At 43.3% G+C, this 21,941-nt stretch overlaps 1 protein-coding gene across 1 annotated transcript; it reads right to left on the reverse strand.

Moving 5' to 3' along the window:
* Window positions 1-703: 703 nt before the first annotated feature.
* On the reverse strand, window positions 704-6,297 carry LOC121879180 (biotinidase-like). The gene is made up of 7 exons (XM_042385778.1): window positions 6,149-6,297; window positions 4,790-5,369; window positions 4,142-4,288; window positions 2,641-2,987; window positions 2,338-2,443; window positions 2,100-2,211; window positions 704-1,753 (listed from the first exon to the last, which is right to left on the reverse strand). The coding sequence occupies exons 1-7, from the start codon at window positions 6,169-6,171 to the stop codon at window positions 777-779; spliced, it is 2,292 nt and encodes a 763-aa protein (XP_042241712.1). The 5' UTR covers window positions 6,172-6,297; the 3' UTR covers window positions 704-776.
* Between the last annotated feature and the right edge of the window lie 15,644 nt (window positions 6,298-21,941).

The raw sequence follows: 21,941 nt of genomic DNA on the forward strand, positions 1-21,941 counted from the left end.
CCCTCCACCCAGCACTACGAACCACGCCATCTATTGTCCTGATCTACCTACCCAGCACCACGAGCAAGGCCATCTAGGGACGAGACACGAGTATGACTCGTCTTAGTTAACACTCCGGGGTTTCCCTTCTCCATATCCTGGTTGTTGCGTCACTTCCTCCAAGTCTTCTTTGTGAGCTCCAATTCGAGGAGAGAGAACTTGGCTCTGGGAAGTGACCACAGGATCATCTATCCTCTAAACCTACGGACAGTGACTATTTACCGTCTTCTACAATACTCAGCCTTACTCGTCAGCCATCTCAGCTCCTCACTTAAGTACTTGTATCTTGTATTGCCTCCCCCACGTCCACTTGCTTCAAGATTGTTTTATGTTTTATTAATATGTATATACTGTTAATGTTTAGGTTAAGTTTGGTTAAGGGTAATTTATAAGCTGAATATTTTGTTAAGGGATTCATGGTACTTTATTATACACAACGAAAATTCGCATCCTTTGTCTACCCTTTTATAGTCCGATTGTCTTTGTTTTGTTTTTTTGTTACCTGTTGGGATCTGGGTAGACGTATAACTATATTCTAAATCCCCAACTCGTAACACTTAATTCTTTGGAGCCCGCTGGAATGCCTCCTCACCACCTCACTCTCAAGATTGGAACTCCTATAATGCTCTTAAGAAATCTTGAACCTAGCGAAAGAGCCGCCCGGAGGGAGGCGATTCCGCTAGTATATGAATAAGAGAGAGAGAGAGAGAGAGAGAGAGAGAGAGAGAGAGAGAGCTTTATACCGTTCTCGTCGACTCCTGGGGGTCCCTCTCAAACCATCGACCAAACATCGTCAGTGACAGTAGATCGGGAACCGGATCATTCAAGTAGATGCTGCAATCATTTCTCGTCTCGTTCACGATTGTGTTGTTGAACGTCCAGACAGTTTCGTTAATGAGAGTCAGTTTCTGGGTAAAGACGGACGGATAGACATATGGCGTGGCGAACGTTCCAATCAGCTCATACGTGTGGTATGAGGACGTTCGTGGGTTCTGGCCTTCGATGCGCGCGCAATCCATAACGTCTTCACTCAGGCAGAAGACGATCGCACATACTTGGGTAAACATGCTGTAGGTTCCACCACCCTTCTTCACCACGCCGCTGTATGCCAGGAGCATGTACAAACCCTCCTCAACGTCGTCGTCTGAGTAAGAATAAGCCACGGTGCAGCACAGACTGTCATTGTGGCACAGCGTCTTTACAAACAAAATATTTGCATCTGCTCTGTCTAACACGTAGTGATTATATAGACTCAAATCTTCGTGCATGAAATACATATCATCGCTGATCGTAGTTTGCTCTGTGTTTTGCTCATTATCCCGTGGATAAGACACGTTGGGTGGATCCTCTAAACCCACACTGTATTTATGAGTTTCGTCGGTGTAGAAGTGTGTCTGGTGGGTGTAGTATGTCGCCGTCGGTGGACGTTGTCTTGAAGCGTCGTCGTGGATCTCACTAGCACCCTCAGGAGCTTCTTCTTCTCTTGGTCTCGGTCTACCATCTTCTGGGAGTTCTGCCCGTCGAGTTCCGAGCGTTGACACACGACCTACCAGAAGCGACGAGCCTCCTTGGTGATCGTAAATGTAATCAGACGTGTGTGAGTTCACCCCTCGGAAGATCCCGGAGCCCAGCTTACCAGAGGTGACGTCATGGTAGTCAGCCACCAGCAGGTTAACACCCAGGCCCGTACTCCATCCATTAAAGATCTGGGGAGCTGGAGTCACAATTGGGTTATGTTAGCAAAACACTGAACAGATTCTCAAAGTAATTTTAAGTTTATATCTTCCTTGTAAATGTTGCCAAGAGAACACATCTAATAACATCAAAGTTTGCGTCATGGCTTAAGTGTTCACTCCTCTCTAATTAAAAGACGAATATTTAACGTTCCATTTTCTGAAACTAATCATCAGAAACATGCAATAATGTTACACATCGTATCCACGTCTGGCGAAGACTAACGTGTAACATGATAATTTGGTTAACAATTTAGTAAATTTCATCATAAAATTCATGATTTCTGACACACACACACACACACAAACAAGGAAAGCATGAATTACTTGTCAGGAAAGGCAGCTCATCAATCCAGGCAGTACTCATGGCAACGTCCATCACGCCTCTTTCCAACACGTTATTCACCGCTGGGTCCATGTACATGATATCAAAGCACACCTGAGGGAGGGAGACAACTTTAGCACATAAGAGAGTTTGAGAGGGTGGCAAGTATAGCACACACTTTGGGAGACGGAAGAGTTAGTTTGAGCGCTCACTTGGGCAGGAGAAAGTTATTGCTAATACCTGGAGAGTGAAGGCGACTCCGAAATCGGTGGTGAAGATTGCAGTGGTGTCCTCTTCTGTCCCGGGTGTGTACTGCGATTCCAGGTACAGGTGTTTCTTGCGGTACCTACAAAAGACAAGTGTTTTTTCATCTGTAATAGACAATTGTTAATCTGGTAGTTTCAAAGGGTGCAAGTTTTGGTACCTACTAGCTGTTCTTTTGATTTCTATAATAGACAAGTGGGTTGAGTTTGTCTTGTGCATAACAGCAAGATTTAGTTCAGCGTACACACAATGGCTTTTTACTATAGTGGCAAAACTCACCTGGCCACAACTGCACCTGAACGGTCGAACACAACCTGGGTGTTGTAGAAGAGGTAGCCAGAGGAGGGACACTCTCCAACACTTCTGTCAGTCCCTTCTGGATCGTCACTGGATTCCTCAAGACAGCCTTCAGACACAGCTAGGTTCTCTGTAGTCATCTTGAACTGGGAGAGAGGTTCATATATTCGTCTCTTCACCTCGTCCTTTTCCCTGCCGTGGGTGTAACCGTGTGGGTGGCTTGGTTCTGGGTTGGGTTGAGTAGTGTTCCTGCAGTCTTCCTGTTCACTCAAATTTACCACCAGGTACATCTCAAGTTCCCTAGCTCCACAACTCAGCGTCTTCATCACCTAAAGGCGAATCATTAAAGGTGAATAAAGATTGTATGCGCTTCAGAGAAGTTTTATCATCACACTTCAACTAAGCAATTTCTCCACTCACAATGATTGATGCCGTGTGACCGAGACTATACTCCACGTAACTGCTTCAAGCGTCAAGACATTTACCGAGACACTCAACTGGCCTATAATCTTAAAATGTTATGAGGTTATATTGTAGTTCGTAGTCTAACGTTGGAGTGGTTAATATATACAGGGTGTCTCGAAAGATGTATACGCACTGCTTAAAGATTTTTTGGGTTATCATGTGAATGTTTGTATTGCAACTTCAACTTAGTTATGAAGAATGTATATAATCACATTTATTAGTTGTTATAATGTTTATACAGTGGGATGCAGATTTTCAGCCTCTGGCAGCGCTGTTCACTACCCGCCGGAAGTGGTAGTTCTATAATCTCCAGGGAATAGATGCACTATAAAGTGCAAAAGCACTTGGCCTTACTAGTTACTTTAACAGTAAAGTATCCACGCTCACCACTCGTCTTTCTGGGGAATTCAGACTAAGTTTGTATCTATACAGTATTTATATGGGAGGTTTCTAAGACCCCAGAATTATTTAACTTATTCTTCTGAGCATTATCAAGGTAGAGTCTAACAAGTGTCAGATGTTGTTGTATATAACCTGTGTACTGTTTGTTACACTTCTGGAGATAAAACCAACAACATTATCTACTTTATTCCCAATATTAATTCACTGTTTCATGCCGATGTATTCCAGGTTTTATATCATTCTCTTAATAATACAACACAAAAACATTAGTACAAATTTTTCACTATTGTTAGCTGTAAATACCAGAGAAAAATCCTGATCGACGGAACTTTGAATTTTATTTGTGATTTTGGTACTGGAGGCCCAAGTGCAGTACTCATAGGCACTTGGTTCAAAATGAAGACTGCATATCCTGGCATTATTGGTACTGATGTTATCGTTTATCTTACCGAGGTTAATCCACTGTATCTTAGTTCATCATCTTTAGGAAATGTATGGAAGTGTAAATTTCCCTCTCGTTTAAACAAAGAATTACACCCAAACACTAATTAACGGGCTTATTGTAACAGAGGAAGGGTGTAACGGGTGTATAACGAACTTCTTAACGGAACTGTACCTGTGTGTAATTAGTGATGTCTTGAAAATCACAAGGTATGGCCAGGTCCAGTGGGTTGGGCACCACCTGAGTCAAGCTCATGAAGTCACCGCCCGTCACGTTGATACTCGTCAGACCACACTCAGGAAACACTATGATGTCCGCCTCCTGAATAATGCAATAATATACATAAATCATAACCTAACCTAACCTAACTTAACAAAATCATACTAGTGTAATGAATTGCTATTCGAAACTTATATAGTAAAAGACGATTCCAAAATATCAACGTAATATGTCACATACCAATACATGATATTACTAAAGGCAAATACAAAATAGAATACACAATAGTAGAATACAATATAATACAATACAGTAAAATTTAAATACAATAACTACGATGCATTGAGAACTACTGCAATAAATAATCATATTATGCGACTGAAATGCAATTCACTGCAAAAATGAAACGTAAAACTCAGACCTGTTATAGTTAACCATCATAACCTGGTACAACTAGTCATCATAACCTGGTACAACTAGTCATCATAACCTGGTACAACTAGTCATCATAACCTGGTACAACTAGTCATCATAACCTGGTACAACTAGTCATCATAACCTGATCCTCCAAACCTAACACGCTTAAAGACCAAGGACGTTCACCTGTATTTTGGCCAGGGCGGCATAGTCCAGGTACATGCGGGCGTTCTCCTTCAGTATGGCCAGGCCTCCAGCGTCCCAGTCACTATAGGGCGTGTATTCCAGTACAGCTCCTATGTATTCCACAGGCTCGACCTTACTGGGTGCGTCTCCTGCTCCCTCTAAAGGTACAATGACGACTTCAACACCATCCATGGGTACAGGGGCGTCTTCTGTACACTCCACAGGCACGGCGGCATTGTCTACACTCTCCACAGGTAAGGCGGTGTCATCTACCACATCAGTCAGCACAGCCTCTTGCTGGTCGCCCAACGCTGCCATAGAAAACCAAGCAGCGAGGAACAGCCTGCAGAAGTAAACATTGTTCCTGTGCATGCTTCTGCTGGTATTGCTACTGCTGAGGGTGATGGTAATGTTGTTAGTGTCAATAGTTATGTTGATGTTTATGACACTATTGATGGCATTGGACTTGACACTGCTGTTGGTGAGAAGCGTGGGACTGAGGTTGATACGGACTCGAGAACTGACAGTGATAACCACAAAGTCACAAGATGAGCTCTCCGTATGGTCTATCTTGAGTGTTCTGGTGATAAGAAGAAATAAGATTAATAAATGTACACTTGGCAACACGCTGTATAGTATAATGAGTGCTTGCTTTTGTGTTTTTATTTGCAGAATACCTGATCAATTTAATTATTAGACAAAAAAAGACAGTCACTGGGTTGTGTAGTGAGAGGGTGTAAGAATGAAATGAGTGTGTATATGGGTATGGGTGTGACACGGTACAACGTGGGTGTTGCTGGGTATAGATTGCCTGGGTGAGGACAGGTGTCGGCAGGCCCTGAGAAACACTACGACTGTCATGCGTGTAAACCTGATACTGCCATCTCAGTAAAAAAATAAATAAATAATAATAATAATAATAATAATAATAATAATAATAATAATAATAATAATAATAATAATAATAAATAATAATAATAAAATAATAATAATAATAATAATAATAATAATAATAATAATAATAATAATAATAATAATAATAATAATAATAATCCCCGGTCCGCAAATTGTTATTCAACACTAAAACTGCGTCCAGTCCATAACACCACGTACTAATCGCTAAGAGAACAGCCCCGTCCCAACCATTGTAAAGGTTTTCAACTACTCGTACTTAACCATTGCCTTCACTCCCTACCAATCTCATTTTTGTTAGTTACAATTAAGTAACTTATTGTACATTTTCAGCCTTTTGACTCATGTTATTTCAATAAACCGTTAATTATTATTGATATTATTAGTATCATTCATCTTAAACACACACACACATACACACACACACAAAACACCCTCTCTACTTGCCTAAAGCACCGAGACAATTCCATCTAAGGCTAGTGACGCAATGCCTTCAAACATTGCACAGGCTAAGGTGCTCGACGAGGGCAGCCACACAAGTTCATCATTGGAAGCCCCACGTCTCCACCACACCTAGGAGGCCCCACCTTGGATGTGCGACTTACAAAGATTCTTACACACCAGGAGAGGCACTGAACTACGGCGGTTCCGGGTTGAGAGAGATAGAGAGAGAGATAAAGAGAGAGAGAGAGATAGCGAGAGATAAAGAAATGTGTCCCAGAAAATAGAGAACAATATCTTTTTGTGGGTAGTTACATTCCTACATACATTTGTTACTGGTAGTGAGCAGCCTACAATAAACGGAAGCAATACATTTATAAACACCTACATCATTTTGACTAATGTAGTTATGTAGTCGTTGAATGATGTTGATAATAAAAATAGATTTGAATAGTAACTGGATTTTTGTGTAATAGTAAAAAAATTATGACATCGTAACATGTGAAATAATAATAAATGTTTATGTACAGAAGGAAAAAATGTGAAGTTTTATTGCGAGATTCACTCAAGGAAAAATTGTGTCTAATTACCTAATTTACTTACATCATTTCTTATAGGTTACCTAGATTTTGCCAAGGCTTTCGACAGTGTACCCCACGAAAGGCTGAAAATCAAACTGGAAGGGTACAGAATTCGGGGAAATGTCCTAGCGTGGATAGAAGACTTTCTACATGACCGAAAGCAGTGTGTGGTGATTAATGGCACGAAATCATCATCCGCACCTGTCACAAGCTGTTGTTTGTTTGTTTCATAAATGACATGCCTGACGTTGTACACTCCTCCATACAAATGTTTGCCGATGACGTCAAGTTATTTCGGGAAATCAAGAACCAAGCCGACTGTGAAGAGCTGCAGAAGGACCTCTGTGGGCTCCAAGAATGGTCGAAGAAATGGCTGCTGAGATTCAATGTCACGAAGTGTGAGAGGATGCACCTGGGGCGTACCAACGGTAAGGAGGCATATCATATGCCCCAACGGGATGAAGAAACTGCACTATTTGAGACTGAAAGTGAGAAGGACCTAGGTGTGTATGTTGACAATGAGCTGAGTTCTCGGGCCATTGCGAGAAGAAGGTAAATCAGGCAAATAAATTATTGGGTCTTATAAGAAGGTCGTTCAGATATCTAGACGGTCCGTCCCTCGTAACGATCTTCAAGAGTGAAGTGCTTCCCCATCTGTCACCCCGTCTGATCCCCGAGATATGCTAGGGACTGTCAGTTGGTTGAAAATGTTCAAAGTAGGGCCACCAGACTGGTGCCTGCACTTCGGCACCTCAGCTACCCTGAGAGATTGAAGCGCCTGAACTTGCCTAGCTTATACTACAGACGGGCAAGGGGTGACCTAATTGAGGTGTATAAGCATCTCAAGGGGGCACTACTCAGTCGAGTGTCCTTACTTGGAGCTGGCGGACGCTCGCCCCACAAAGGGTCACAGCTCAAGATTGAAGAAGCCCCAAGTCCAGAAAACTGTGAGGGCAAACTTGTTCGGCGTGAGGGTTGTAAACTCTTGGAACAATCTGCCAGAAAGTGTTGTGACGGCATCGAGTGTGAGCTCTTTCAAGACAAGACTTGACCAACACTGGAGCAGGTTCAAGTACATTCAGGAGCCGGTGCATGCCCAGTACTTGCCAACAGTGCGTAACAGAGACGTGAAAGATCGCCGAAGCGGCTAACGAGCCGATCAGTGGTGAAGAGGATAAAAGAAAATAAAAAAATAGGTAGTTGGTTAAAAACGGAGTTAGTGTAATATTTGTGTCACTCTTACCTACCCGGCCAAGTAAAAATAATCAACATATGACATAACTTGCATTTATATTACTTAGAGCTGTTTTCTCTTGATATTTCCAAAACATTAATCTAGTTTGGGATCTGTGGCCTTTTAGTTTATTAAAGAAGGGTTTGAACCTTAGATAATTCCAAAATACCACTATCTTAGATTCGGCACCATTTTACAAGGAATTTATGATTTACGAATTTTACAATGAAATAGAATGATGGTATATCGTTTATGTATGAGGAATTAGCGAAGTTGCGACGATTCTCACGCGAAATTCAATATAATACAGTTATCCCGCTAAAACGACCTTACGATGCCGACTACAGAAAATGGACAAAATCTTCTAGGGTAAACATTCTTATATTTCAAGAGACCTTCACATCAAATAGAAACGTAATAGATTATCATTTGAGGATACTAGTCACTGAATTAGCTTGCTTTCTGGACTAAATATGCATATTTTTATCTTGCTCGTCATTTGTAACGATTCATCTCTTAAAACGCTAAGATGTCTTCTGAAGTGCCTACTGCCTCAAGTCAGAGAAAGAGGGGGTAGGGACATAGTAACCAAATAACAAAGAACAGACCAGCCAGCTAACATGATGATAAATGGTGAAATGATAAATAAAAAAGGAAAAAAGGTCATAGGATCAGTTATACTTCAGCTACCCATCAAAAGTTACGTTCTCTGTAACTAATATGGCAGCTGATGATAAAAGAAAACAGAATATAAGGAATTCCTAGGGTAACTTAAATGTTCCATATAATCTCCAGTCAGCTTTCATGCCTTATTATTCTGAAGTTCTGAAATCCAATATACCTTTTTTTTCATTCAGAAGTCTTCCCTTCTTTACCTATAACCCGTTTCTCATACTTAAACTTCTTCCTTTCCTATGCCCGGTTCTCTCATCCACACTATTCCACACCTATGCCCTTTCCACGCACTGTACACACACTCCAGCAAATTTACAGTCTCGCGCGCACACACACACACCTTCAACCTACCACTACACTATTCAACACCTTTTAAAACTATCTTGTTTAGGCCCACACACACACACACTCACTCACTCTCCCCAACACCTGTCTGTCGTGGTATATCCTCCCTCCTCCCCCCACCCCTTCCGTCCATCCGTCTTCCCTCCCTCTTTCCCCTATCCACCCCTCCCTCTCTCCCTACCAACCCCCTCCGTCCATCTCTCTCTTACTTATTCCCCCCCCCTCCTCTTTCCCCTATCCCCCCCTCTCCCCTTCCTCCTACCTACCCCATCCTTCCAGCCATCTCCCTCCCTCCCCTACTGCTGCATGTGTCATGAATCCACGGGACTTTATAGGCCACAAAACACTGGCGAAGTGGACCGTAACGTGAACACACACACACACACACACACACACACACACACACACACACACACACAGCCCAGGTCCGAACTAAAGGCGAGGTGCGAGAACCAGTCAAGAAACCGGCTGCCTGTCTGCTTGCTTGCCTCCTGTCTGTCTGTATGTCTGTCTGTATGTCTGGCTCAAGGTCTTTCTGGCATTCTGTTTGTTTTTCTATCCATATACTTGCCTAACTGTTTCACTAATTAACAAATTGAATGACGTTTTAAGGTTGTTTGCCTGGCTAACGAAATGGTCGATTGATAATAATAATGATAATAATTTTAAAGATGATAATAATAATAATAATAATAATAATAATAATGATAATAATAATAATAATAATAATAATAATAATAATAATAATAATAATAATAATAATAATAATAATAATAATAATAATAATAATAATAACCGGTTGAGTAAATGACTGGATGTCTGACAGTCTTTATATCTATCTACCTTTCTTTTTTTGACAGTCTAACTGGTTTCTTGGTTGATCAAATGGCTCTGGAGGACTGACTGGTTAAAAGACTGTCCATCTGGCTGATTGACTGACTGACTGACTGGCTGGCTGAATGTGTTTGGTAACGGTGTGGCGTCGCTTATTAAAACACTGAGCTCTAATACCGAGACACCTGATACCATTGCCTGGAGTATAGTGTTGGCGGAGTGTGTCGAAGGAAAGTATTGAAAGGCAAGACAAGAGATCATGTTGGAGGACAATATTAGTTGATAATGTTGGAGAATAGTTTTAGGGAATACAACAGGAAATTAGTGTTGGGGGATGATGAAGAAATATGTTGGGGTAAAGTATTGAATGACACCTAGAGAATAGTGGTGGAGTGTAGGAGGATAGTGGTGGGAGATAGTGTTTGAGTATTGTGTTAGAAGATAGTGTTGGAGAAAAAGTGTTAGAAGATAGTGTTGGAGAATAGTGTTGGAGTACTGTGTTGGAGTAGAGTGTAGCAAGATGAGGAACCAACTTGCCACTGCTGGGCGGAAGATCAGACAGCTTTTATTGATTTGTGGGAGGCAGTCAGGAGCGTCGCATGTTGGGGGGGGGTGGGCTCATGGTGACACTTGATCCCCCTTCCTCTCTACCCCGAGTGTCCACATATTGTGATACATGGGGTTGGTCTCTCACAGATGACAATACATGGTTGAGGGAGGGAGGAGGTCATCTTACACTGATGGCGACACATGGGGGGTGGGGGAGGGGGGATCATTTCGTTTATATTATGATACATGGTTGCAGGTTTCTCACAGATGGCAATACATGGGGGGGTCATTGTGATACATGGGGTAGGTCTCTCATAGATTGTGATACAGGATATGTGGGGTCATCTTGGAAATATTGCCAAGGGTTTATCTTAGGAAGGAAGACTGAACATTGAGGAATTTTTCATATAATATAGTCAGGATTTTAGTTCTGTATTAATGGAATTTTCGCAATGTGCAAAATACCTGACCTTAGAGAGAGAGAGAGAGAGAGAGAGAGAGAGAGAGAATGGATTATCACCATCTTAGGATTAAACCAATATTCCTCTTACACTAAATCCCGCTTCCTTTATTAACCCCCTTCCTTATCCCTACTTTATTCCCTTTCTCACTTCTCCCCTTAATTCTTCACCCCACTCCCTTTCCTCTCTACTTTCACATATTCAACTACGGAAGAAAATATGCAAATAGACAGAGAGTTTATGTTAAGACGGTATCCTCGCCCCGCGCTCCTCAATACCGACTCTGTTTATTGACAAAGTGACAATATGAAGTTTAGGACAAGTGGAAAGGGAAGGAGGGTTGGGTAAGGAGGGGGCTGGGGTAAGGAGGATGGGGCTGGGTAAGGAGGGGGGCCGGGTAAGGGGCTGGGTAAGGAGGAGGGGCCGGGTAAGGGGCTGGGTAAGGAGGAGGGGGACTGAGTAAGGAAAGAGCTTAAGCAACAAATATAAATAATCACCTTTAAGACCCAACACTTTAGTCTGACAAATTACATGAAACAAACACAATATTTCTCCTCCTGCGGTTGTAAATTTTTCGAAGTTAGTTTGAATATGAAGGAATATATGAATACATGCATATAATTACACACAATTGTATACATCTGTTTATATAATTCAGCTCTGAATATTGCTGTATGATTTATTTGAAAGCTTGATCAATATTAAACTAAAATATTTTAGTATATAAATATAATAACACAAGAAGAATTTCTTTACTTTCAGATGATAAAATATTTGTTATGTATGTTTTCTAGATTATGCTTTCCTTGCCATGTAAATGTTAATATGACTAAGGCACTGTTGAATAAAAAGAGTATTTTATTATCCCTTCACATATGTAACTTTTGGCTGAATCATCAGTTTCAGAATCAGTTTTAAGTCCACCAACGACAGAAAACTGGACTTGACAACATTCACAGTCTTAGCTATAGTAGCTCTCGGCATTTAACTGGAATTCCATTAATAAAAGGCCGCGTGCAGGAAGTATTTAAAACTTAATACTCATTCATAACAAAAGACACCAAGAATAGGTCACACACACACACACACACACGCACACACACACACACACACACACACTTGGCCACCGGAGGGTCAAGACCTACCAGGCGCTGCTGAGCAGCGGCCCCACTGCCATGTTTGGCCCCATTCCTTAAGTCCCTCTCCCCGACCATCCTCACCACCGGGATATCAACATAATCAAAAGTAACAATTTCGTTTCGGAAAGAAGTGGGTTCAGTGTAGAACAGTGATGAACAGTGTTTAAGCCAGTGAATTTAGCACTAGACAGTACCAATGAGAACAGTGACCCACCAGTGAGATAAGCACCCCTGGGAACTGACCACCATTTTCTGACCAGGAGGTGCTAATCAGTCCACCATGAGAACAACAGTGGGTCGGCTTCACACCTGAATACGAGATAACACAACACCACCCACCAGAGTGAGGTACTGTGACACCACCCCACACCACATGGTGTCCCCATGACTACATGAGGTCCTTCATATCAACATCTACGAACGAGTTACTGCACCACGTGAACACCACACCATCCGGTGCCTCCATGACCACGTGAAGTCCTTCATGTCAAAACCTACGGACGAGTAACTGAACCACGAGGCCATGTGACCTCACACAGCATGGCAAGACACCAGCCCGGGCCATCAGCTGCAAACTGTAATAATTTAATTCATGTCCCTTCTCCTTTCAATAATGAAAGCTTTTGTTAAACGACCCACCCACCCCATGTCTTTGTATGTAATAAGTCATTTTTGTCTAATGCATATTTTCAGCCTTCAGAACTTTCTCAATAAACCGTTAATTATTATTATTATTATTACACACACCGAAGGGTCATGACGTACCTGGCGCTCCTCTGGGAGCAGCCAGGTCAACTGTTACGTTGGCCCTACCAACTCCCTCCCCTGAACCTCTTCTCCCCACAGGAATATCAACAAGTTCTCGCCAGAAGTTACTATTTCATTTAAGAAATGAATGGAACCAGTGTTGAATGGTGGTGAACAGTGCTTACGTCAGTAAAAAACAATTCAACAGTAACAGCTGAGTCGTACCCAAGCTACCCTTCACACAGTGAGGTCCCGGGTACCCAATGATAACTGCCCGTGAGACTCAACAACACTAGCTATGTGTTAATCCGTCCACGATGGGGAGGCCTGGGACCACACCTCACTCACTTGAGTGAGTGAGGTCCTGTGACACCAGACCACATGGTGTCCCCATGATGCTACGACACAACGTAGTGAATGAGTTGCTTCAGCATCATGTGAGGTTCCTCATAACACCATCTGTGAGAGAATTACCACACCACATCAGGCCCCTCATAACACTATCTGTGAGGGGATTACGAAACCACGTGATGCCCCTCATAACACCACCAGTCAGGGAATTACTATACCACATGATAACCCTCATAACACCACCTGTGAGGGAATTACTACACCACGTGAGGCCCCTCATAACACCATCTGTGAGGGAGTTACTACACTACGTGTCTGCTGTTCAACACCTCAGCGCACAAGATCTACGTGACCTCCGCTGTAAACATTAATCTGTATGTTCACTGTATGTTCCTTTACCTTTCTCTAATGAAGGCTTTTGTTAAACCACCAATGTCAATGTATGAAATAAGTCATTAATGTCCAATGTATATTTTCAGCCTTCGGGCTGCAGAACGTTTTCAATAAACCGTTAATTATTATTATTATTATTATTATTATTATTATTATTATTATTATTACACACACACAATGCAGTGGGTCTATTGGCCCATACTGGGCAGTCCCATTTACACCCAACCCCTATTGCTCATATATCCATCCAACTTATGTTGAATAAATCTTTCCTTCATTAAGTCAAAATTCATTTCACCCGTATATAAACACGTTGAAAATTTCCATCACTACTTTCTGCTCTTGTGTTCTGATGACACTATATTAACACGAGAAATTCTTCGCTTTCGACTTTGAGGGTTGAATGATGACAGGGCGATGTGTGGCTGTGATGAAATGACAGGCTGGTGGTGTATGAGTGTAAGAGAGCGTCAATGGGAGGTGAAATAAGGGTGGGGGGTAGGCGGGATGAGGGGGGGGGTAGGCGGGATGAGGGTGGGGGTAGGTGGGATGAGGGATGGGGGGTGGGCGGGATGGGGGGGTGGGGTGTAAGTGGGATGAGGGTGGGGGTAGGTGGGATGAGGGTGGGGGTAAGTGAGTTGAGGGTGGGCGTAGGCTGGTAATTGATGGTGTAACTTGAGGTGTGTGTGTAGTGAAGGATGGCACGCACGGAAACATCTTAAGGTGCAAAAGGTTCACAGGTACACGGAGTAGGCACAACATTACAGGCAGAAGTATGAAGAAACGTAAACAGATGTGTCCACAGGTGTGTGCCAAAATCGCAGGTGGTAATTTTAGAAGTTGTTAATCCGGTAGTTAAGCATGTGTTTGGGTGTCGATAAATGTGAACAGAGGTTTGGTTCAGGAGATTCAATCACGAGGTCAACGACGTAAACTCCAGTCAACATTAGGAAGTGAAGGAAAGTTCCCGCCTGTCCACCTCTTTTCGGAAACAAAGTTATTGACCAGTCTAGTGATCTGTGTTCCTCAGAGCCAACATAAACAAAACAATGATCCAATCAGGCTGATGAGTATTTTTTTTCATAGTCGCATCGTAATTGGTAAACCATCCTGCAAAACTAACATATTAAAATAAATAACCGAAATTGTCGACATCAATTAGAGGTGAAATGAGGGAAAACAGATATATTTGACACTATTTCTTGAGGTTTTTTCGCTGTTACATCAATATTCCCACAAAAGTTCTTAATTTTTATAAGATAAAAAAACACCTAGAGTGGTCAATATATAGAGAATCATCGGCACAGAAACCCTACTTTGTTAATTCCTGTGAAACAATATAAAAGTGAGAGATGAATACAAGAAAAACCCTATCTAGTATGGTCGACTAATCAGCGAACACGCAGGTAGGCAACGTAGCTGGTTGACTTATAGACAGATAAGCAGACGCGCAAGAAGGCAGACAAGGAGGCAGACAAGGAAGGCAAGCTGGCTGCCCGGTTAAACCACCTCAAATTCCAGGCGGGTCAGAAAATGTCGATATATTGAGCCGAAGAACAAATCAAGGTCAACCGTTAGTATTGATGTATGTATCGTCGACAGCCACCAAGACGCCCACCCGGCACAGTACGACACCCTGAAGATAATACGACGCATATAAGATAATACAGTGCAGACAGAACGACCCTTTCCTAGCTAAATGTACGACCCTGTCTCGGTAAACATTACTATTCCTTCACAGTAACCTGGAGACACATCCCTCCTCCTAGTAGCCTGGAACCACATCCCTTCTCCTAGTAGCCTGGAACCACATCCCTTCTCCTTGTAACCAGGAGACACACCCTTCACCTCCCATTCCTCCTTACCCTCACCTCCCATTTCCCTACCTTCTTCTTCCCTCCTCTGTCCCTTATCTAAACTATTGCCTTTCTACTCGTCCTCTTCCCCTAATCTCCTATTTCCCCTTTCCCACCCTCGTTTACCCATTCCTCATACCGTACCTTCCTTTCCCTCACCACCACTTTCTCCTACACTTTACCCTTACCTCCTTTTCCAATTTCCCCTATTCTTACCTTACCCCCTTTCCCATACCCTTACCGCCCTTTCCCCTACTCTTACCTTCCCTTCAAACTTGTCTCCCCTTCCCTTACCATCCTCTCCCCTTACTGACAGCCTATAGCCCCTCCCTCCCCCCCCTCCTCCCTCGTCAACAGACACCCTGAACTGCGTAGTAGCTCAGGTGTGGGTCACCCAAGGCCGACAGACAGGGTGGAGCGAGTGAGGTGAGAAGCAAGATGGGCAGGGGTGGGTGTGGGCAGGATGAGGGGTGGGGTGGGTGGGATGGGTGTGAGGTGGGGGGTGGAGAGGATGAGGTGGAGGTTGGCAGGATGAGGTGGGATGTGGGCGGGATGTGTGGGCGTAAGTGGTGAGAGTAGTAGTGTTAGTGTGGTGGTAGTGAGGGGTGGTAGTGGTGGGGGAGGTAGTGAGGTAGTGGTAGTGAGGTGGTAGTGGTGGTGGGGGTAATGGTGGTAGTGTGGATAGGTGATGATTTTAGTAGTAGTGGTAATATGAAGAGGTGGGTAGTTTGGGAAATATAATTCAGTGCATGGTTGTAGATAATGTGGAAGGCACTCTACTAAGGCACTGTGGCACTCGGACAATAAAGCATTCATCCACTCTGGCACTCTGAGGTTGTGTCCACCTGTGCGTCGGTAGTGCCAGAGATAATGTAACTTGTCACTGGGTTTGTTTCTACGTCTTCATTATTTAGGGGTTATGAGTCGGTGACATTTAAGAAAGTTTGCTCTTACGTATTGAAGCACTCGGACTACCTTGACATTCAGTCGCGCTGGTAATATAACTCACTCTGACTACAAGACTGAAAAATCTAGCACTCCGGCACTCTTACATTTACGCAGTCGAACACTATCTCGCTCATATTTACGCACTCTGACATCTTAGCATAAGGCACTTACAGTATGTCATTAGGGGTCTCTTTAACACTCTAGCACTAAAAATATTAGGTACTCTGACTCTCAAACACTATCACTGACAACCTGGCACTCTGTTCCTATGTCCACTTCTGTGCCGGGGAGTGCCAGGTATAACACAATTTGACACTGGCTGGCACTCGTCTCCATTATTTAGCTGCCGTGCCTCGTGGGTCAATTAACCACGCCCTCCACCTTAATGAGGTCTCATTATTACTGAGGGAAAGTGAGTGTAAGTGAGGGGAGGTGAGGGAAGGTGAGAGAAGGTGGGGGAAGGTGGGGGAAGGTGGAGGAAAGTGAAAAACATCAAGGACAAATTAAGGAAAATTGGGAAGCGCGAAGGAAAGTGGATGGAAAGGTGAATAAGAGGAAGGGAAAGTGAATGAAGGTGATGATACTGAAACAAGGTGGGGAATGTAATACAATATGATGAAGGTAGGTGATGGGAAACAATTAAAAGTGATGAGAAAATTGCGCGAATGCCAAGGTTAAGTAAGGGTGAGAGATATGTATTGAGGGTAAGTGGAAGTTTGTATGGGAACTTTAGAGTTTAAGTGGAAGACGTAGTGAGAGAGAAAGAGAATCCGGGAGTAAGATGAAATAAATAAAAACAAAATAAGTGAATGAAAGAGGAAGAGTAAAATAAACTGAAAAACATACAGAGATAAATGAAAAATACTGTACGAAGAAAACATCCCCACCACCACTAACACATCCCCACCACCACCACTAACACATCCCCACCACCACCACTAACACAAACAGAAAGAGAATCCGGGAGTAAGATGAAATAAATAAAAACAAAATAAGTGAATGAAAGAGGAAGAGTAAAATAAACTGAAAAACATACAGAGATAAATGAAAAATACTGTACGAAGAAAACATCCCCACCACCACTAACACATCCCCACCACCACCACTAACACATCCCCACCACCCACCACTAACACATCCCCACCACCACCACTAACACATCCCCACCACCACCACTACACATCCCCACCACCACCACTAACACATCCCCACCACCACCACTCACCACTAACACATCCCCACCACCACCACTAACACATCCCCACCACCACCACTCAACACAACCCCACCACCACCACTAACACATCACCCACCACACATCCACCACCACCACTAACACATCCCCACCACCACCACTAACACATCCCCACCACCACCACTACACAACCCCACCACCACCACTAACACATCCCCACCACTAACACAACCCCACCATCACCACTAACACATCCCACCACCACCACTAACACAACCCCACCACCACCACTAACACATCCCCACCACCACCACTAACACAACCCCACCACCACCACTAACACAACCCCACCACCACCACTAACACATCCCCACCACTAACACAACCCCACCATCACCACTAACACATCCCCACCGCCACCACTAACACAACACCACCACCACTAACACAACCCCACCACCACCATAACACATCCCCACCCCACCACATCAACACATCCCCACCACCACCACCAACACAACCCCACCGCCACCACTAACACATCCCCACCGCCACCACTAACACATCCCCACCACCACCACTAACACACCCCCACCGCCACCACTATCACATCTCCACCGCCACCACTAACACATCCCCACCACCACCACTAACATATCCCCACCATCACCACTAACACATCCCCACCACCGCCACTAACACATCTCCACCACCATCACTAACACAACCCCACCGCCACCACTAACACACTAACACATCCCCATCACCACCACTAACACACCCCCACCGCCACCACTATCACATCTCCACCGCCACCACTAACACATCCCCACCACCATCACTAACAGATCCCCACCATCACCACTAACACATCCTCACCACCACAACTAACACATCTCCATCGCCACCACTAACACATCTCCACCACCATCACTAACACAACCCCAACGCCACCACTACACATCCCCACCACCACCACTAACACATCCCACCACCACCAACACATCCCACCATAACACACCTACCACACCTACCACCACCACACCCACCACCACCACTACACAGACACCACCACCCACCATTAACACATCCCCACCATCAACACACCCCCTACCACCACCACTACCACCACTAACACATCCACCACCACTAACACACCACTCTCATCCCCCACCACACCACTCACATCCCAACCACCACCACCACGCCCTCCCCATCAGTCGGGCCTCGTCACTCAGGGTCAGGCCGACAGCTCAGGGGTTGGGGAGGAGGGGGGGGGGGGGAGGAGGGGAGGGAGGAGGGAGGAGAGGGCAGGAGGGGAAGGAGGGAGGGAGGAGAAGGGGGAGTGGGGGGAGGGAAGGGGGAAGGGGTGGCCGGATACAACACTCGCACCACCAAATGTTCACTAATCCTCCCCTCTATTAAGATCCCAACAGACAGGTGCACATTGCTGGCCGATGGGAGACATAATTGGATTCCACAAATGGTTACAAAACGAATTCCATTTTCATGTTCCCCCTGTGGTGTGAGAGAAGGTAGAGGCCTCACCTATTTTTTTATCCCCCTCCCCTCCCAGGTCCCTATGGGGGGGGAAGAGAAGAGGTTGGATTTCCATTACCCTCCTACCCTCCCTCTCCCCCTCCCTCCCTCCCTCTCCCTCTCCTTCCCCCTCCCTCCCTCTCCCCCCTCCCCGATCTAGCTCACTTGCACGTAGAATAAGTGAAGGTGTAGGTAGTTAAATCTTCTTATACTTAGAGATATAGGCGTACAGTTTGAGTACATTGACTCGTGTGTGGATATTGTATTCGTGATGACAAACCTTTCTATTCTTATATCCTGTGTTGTGACCACCTAGTTGTGGAGTCAATATACCGACCATTGCAGCTCGGTCATAAGGATTAAGTCTACAACACCGGAAGTGAGATTAAAAGGTTTCGGTTTTACTCTTTTTAAGAATGAACCTATTGTAAGTCGTCTTTTAAAACTTTCTGTAACTGTTTTAGAGTACTAAGGGTAATGTACCTGCGCGAGATAAGGGAGATTTATCAATCATTTGTCCTTAGCAGCTGTTTGTATCACAGTTTTAGGTTACAACTTTGTTTAAAAAGAAATAATATACATTCAGTATAACTCACTAGATACACTGCGAATGTTAAGTAACTTGGCCATAAACGTTAAGGGTGTAAAATTTGGGCATTCAGTTGTTTTGGACGTAACAGTAGAATTGTTTTGTAATTACGTTGCTGTGACTTCTCTTTCAAATTATTCCGTCTGTTCTGGTTTATTACAATCACTTGGTTAGCCATTTGGTTCGGTCGCCGCGATAATCCGGCTCACATTTATTTAAATCTGGCGCTAATCCACCAGCTTACTGGCTCAGTTCCATAAAGTTAATCAAAACAACTAGCACACCGAGTTTTTATTATTAAAAATAATACATAACGTGAATGCATAAACTTTGTAGGATTAACCAAAAATGGTTATCAACTTTTTCTCTAAGAAATCTCCAAGTTTTAACCTCACTTCCCCAGGATTAGTCTCGAAAATATTAAGATGAAATCATGAGAAAAACCCAATGTCTTTCTGGTCACCTTCTGTCCCTCAAAAGAAAAAGGAAAAAAAAGTTCTCCAGTACCAGTTTGAGGGTTTGTTGACATTATGGCTATCCAGAAACCAATTGGAAGTACCATTAAGTGAGCCCCTAGGCAGCCGTCAAGCGGGATGGAGGGTGAGGGAAAGGGGAGGTGAACGGATAGGGGGAGGTTGGGGAGAGGGAGAGAGGGAGGGAGGGAGAGAGGGAGGGAGGGAGGGAGGGAGAGAGGTAACGTAGAGTGGAAACGTTGTAGTGGCTTAGGAAAGACTTTTCAGGTGACGTTTCATTTCTTATTTTTCAGTCATAATGAGGCCTTGTGGGACATGTTGGTGTGGGGGGGGGGATCTAGCATAATTGTTTTGGATTTCGTGTTTACTTCACGCAACCATTGTCGTGAGAAGAACTTTAGGACGGAGAGAAATAAAGTATGTAAAAATTAAAGGGAAAATGACCCCCTTACTCCTCCTATAGCACTATTCGCCTAAGCTACCTAACGAGACATATGAATGAAAGACAACTTAGCGATCTGTGTAGAGGTGGTGGGGTTGAGTAGTGTAGAGTCGGCTGCTAATGGCTGACTCCCTCGTTATGATAGCTTCAGGTGTTCACTTGGCTTTCCTCGCCTTTCACCGAAGTTTTGTCACTTTATTTATACACAATGAAGTCTTCCGTAGATTAGTAGTGTTAGTAGTACAATTGTGAAATCTTGAAAAGGCTTGACAATCGATCTTGTCAGCGGGTGCGTTTGAGATGTTTTCCGATCCAAACTTGGAACAAAACTGCTCCAAAGACCATCCTTCAATTGAGAACGAGGAGCAGTGTCGTCTCTATCTAGTCAAAGTCTGCCGTCAAATTCTCAGATCCGCACAAAACTAATTCTAATATTAATAAATGTTAATAAGTGAATATGAGTATATATATATATATATATATATATATATATATATATATATATATATATATATATATATATATATATATATATATATATATATATATATAGTAATTAAAGAGTAAATGGTACGTATTTTCAAGAACGAAACATACAAAATAATGATACCTTGTTAACACACATTTTATATAGCTCCGGCACACCTCATGTTTTGCATTTTATATCACTATTTTGCAGTGTTTTTCATTATTATTATTATTATTATTATTATTATTATTATTATTATTATTATTATTTCTACCAGTGTGTTTCCAATTCCGCTGGCGACTGGGAGTGCACTAGGAGTTGTTTTATTGCCAGGACCAATCTTTACTATCCAATAAAGCCTAAACTTTTACACTTAACAAGGGACTTACGACACGGAATAGGTTTAATATTTCCGACCCATGTTAATAAAGGGAGCATATGCTGCTTATTATAACGCTTAACCTAACCTAACCTAACCTAACCTAACCTAAGAAAGCCAAACCAAACCTAACCAAACCGTAAGGGAAAATATATGTAAAATTGTTAATAGCTGTAATACATGATTCCGTCGAGGACCAGAGTATAGTTTTCCTCCCTTAAAGAACACGTCAACCCCACACAGCGCTGAGAGGGAACGCAGCGCTATGGACACATCAGCCAGGATCATGGAGCGATAGAACCCCTTCAAGGTCATTTCTGATTACCTGCAGTTCCTCGGAGTCCCCAGCGAGTCCAGGAGACAGTACTTACCTGAGTGTTGAGGTTATTAAAAATATTACCTTATGAACACCAATTAATATCCTTGTCCATTTAATTTTACATAAGAATAGATTTGATGAAGAATAAATGTACAAATTAGTTATACATGTACAATTAATTTAAGAAGACTAAACCAAGCATGAATTTCAAATTTTAGTTTGTGGACAGAAGCTCTTATATAAGCCTCTTAAATGTACTCAAAATACAATACTGTCACCTG

Source organism: Homarus americanus, unplaced genomic scaffold, assembly GCF_018991925.1.
Source record: "Homarus americanus isolate GMGI-L3 unplaced genomic scaffold, GMGI_Hamer_2.0 scaffold18044, whole genome shotgun sequence".
In the NCBI taxonomy this organism is placed as follows: domain Eukaryota; kingdom Metazoa; phylum Arthropoda; class Malacostraca; order Decapoda; family Nephropidae; genus Homarus; species Homarus americanus.

Excerpts from the sequence above, each read along its gene's own strand:
- LOC121879180 (XM_042385778.1), bottom strand. The coding sequence starts at position 6,171 with ATGGAATTGTCTCGGTGCTTTAG. Across the intron at positions 2,988-4,141 it reads ACATCACTAATTACACACAG|GTGATGAAGACGCTGAGTTG; the intron begins GTACAGTTCCGT and ends ATTCGCCTTTAG. Across the intron at positions 2,444-2,640 it reads TCAGGTGCAGTTGTGGCCAG|GTACCGCAAGAAACACCTGT; the intron begins GTGAGTTTTGCC and ends TGTCTTTTGTAG.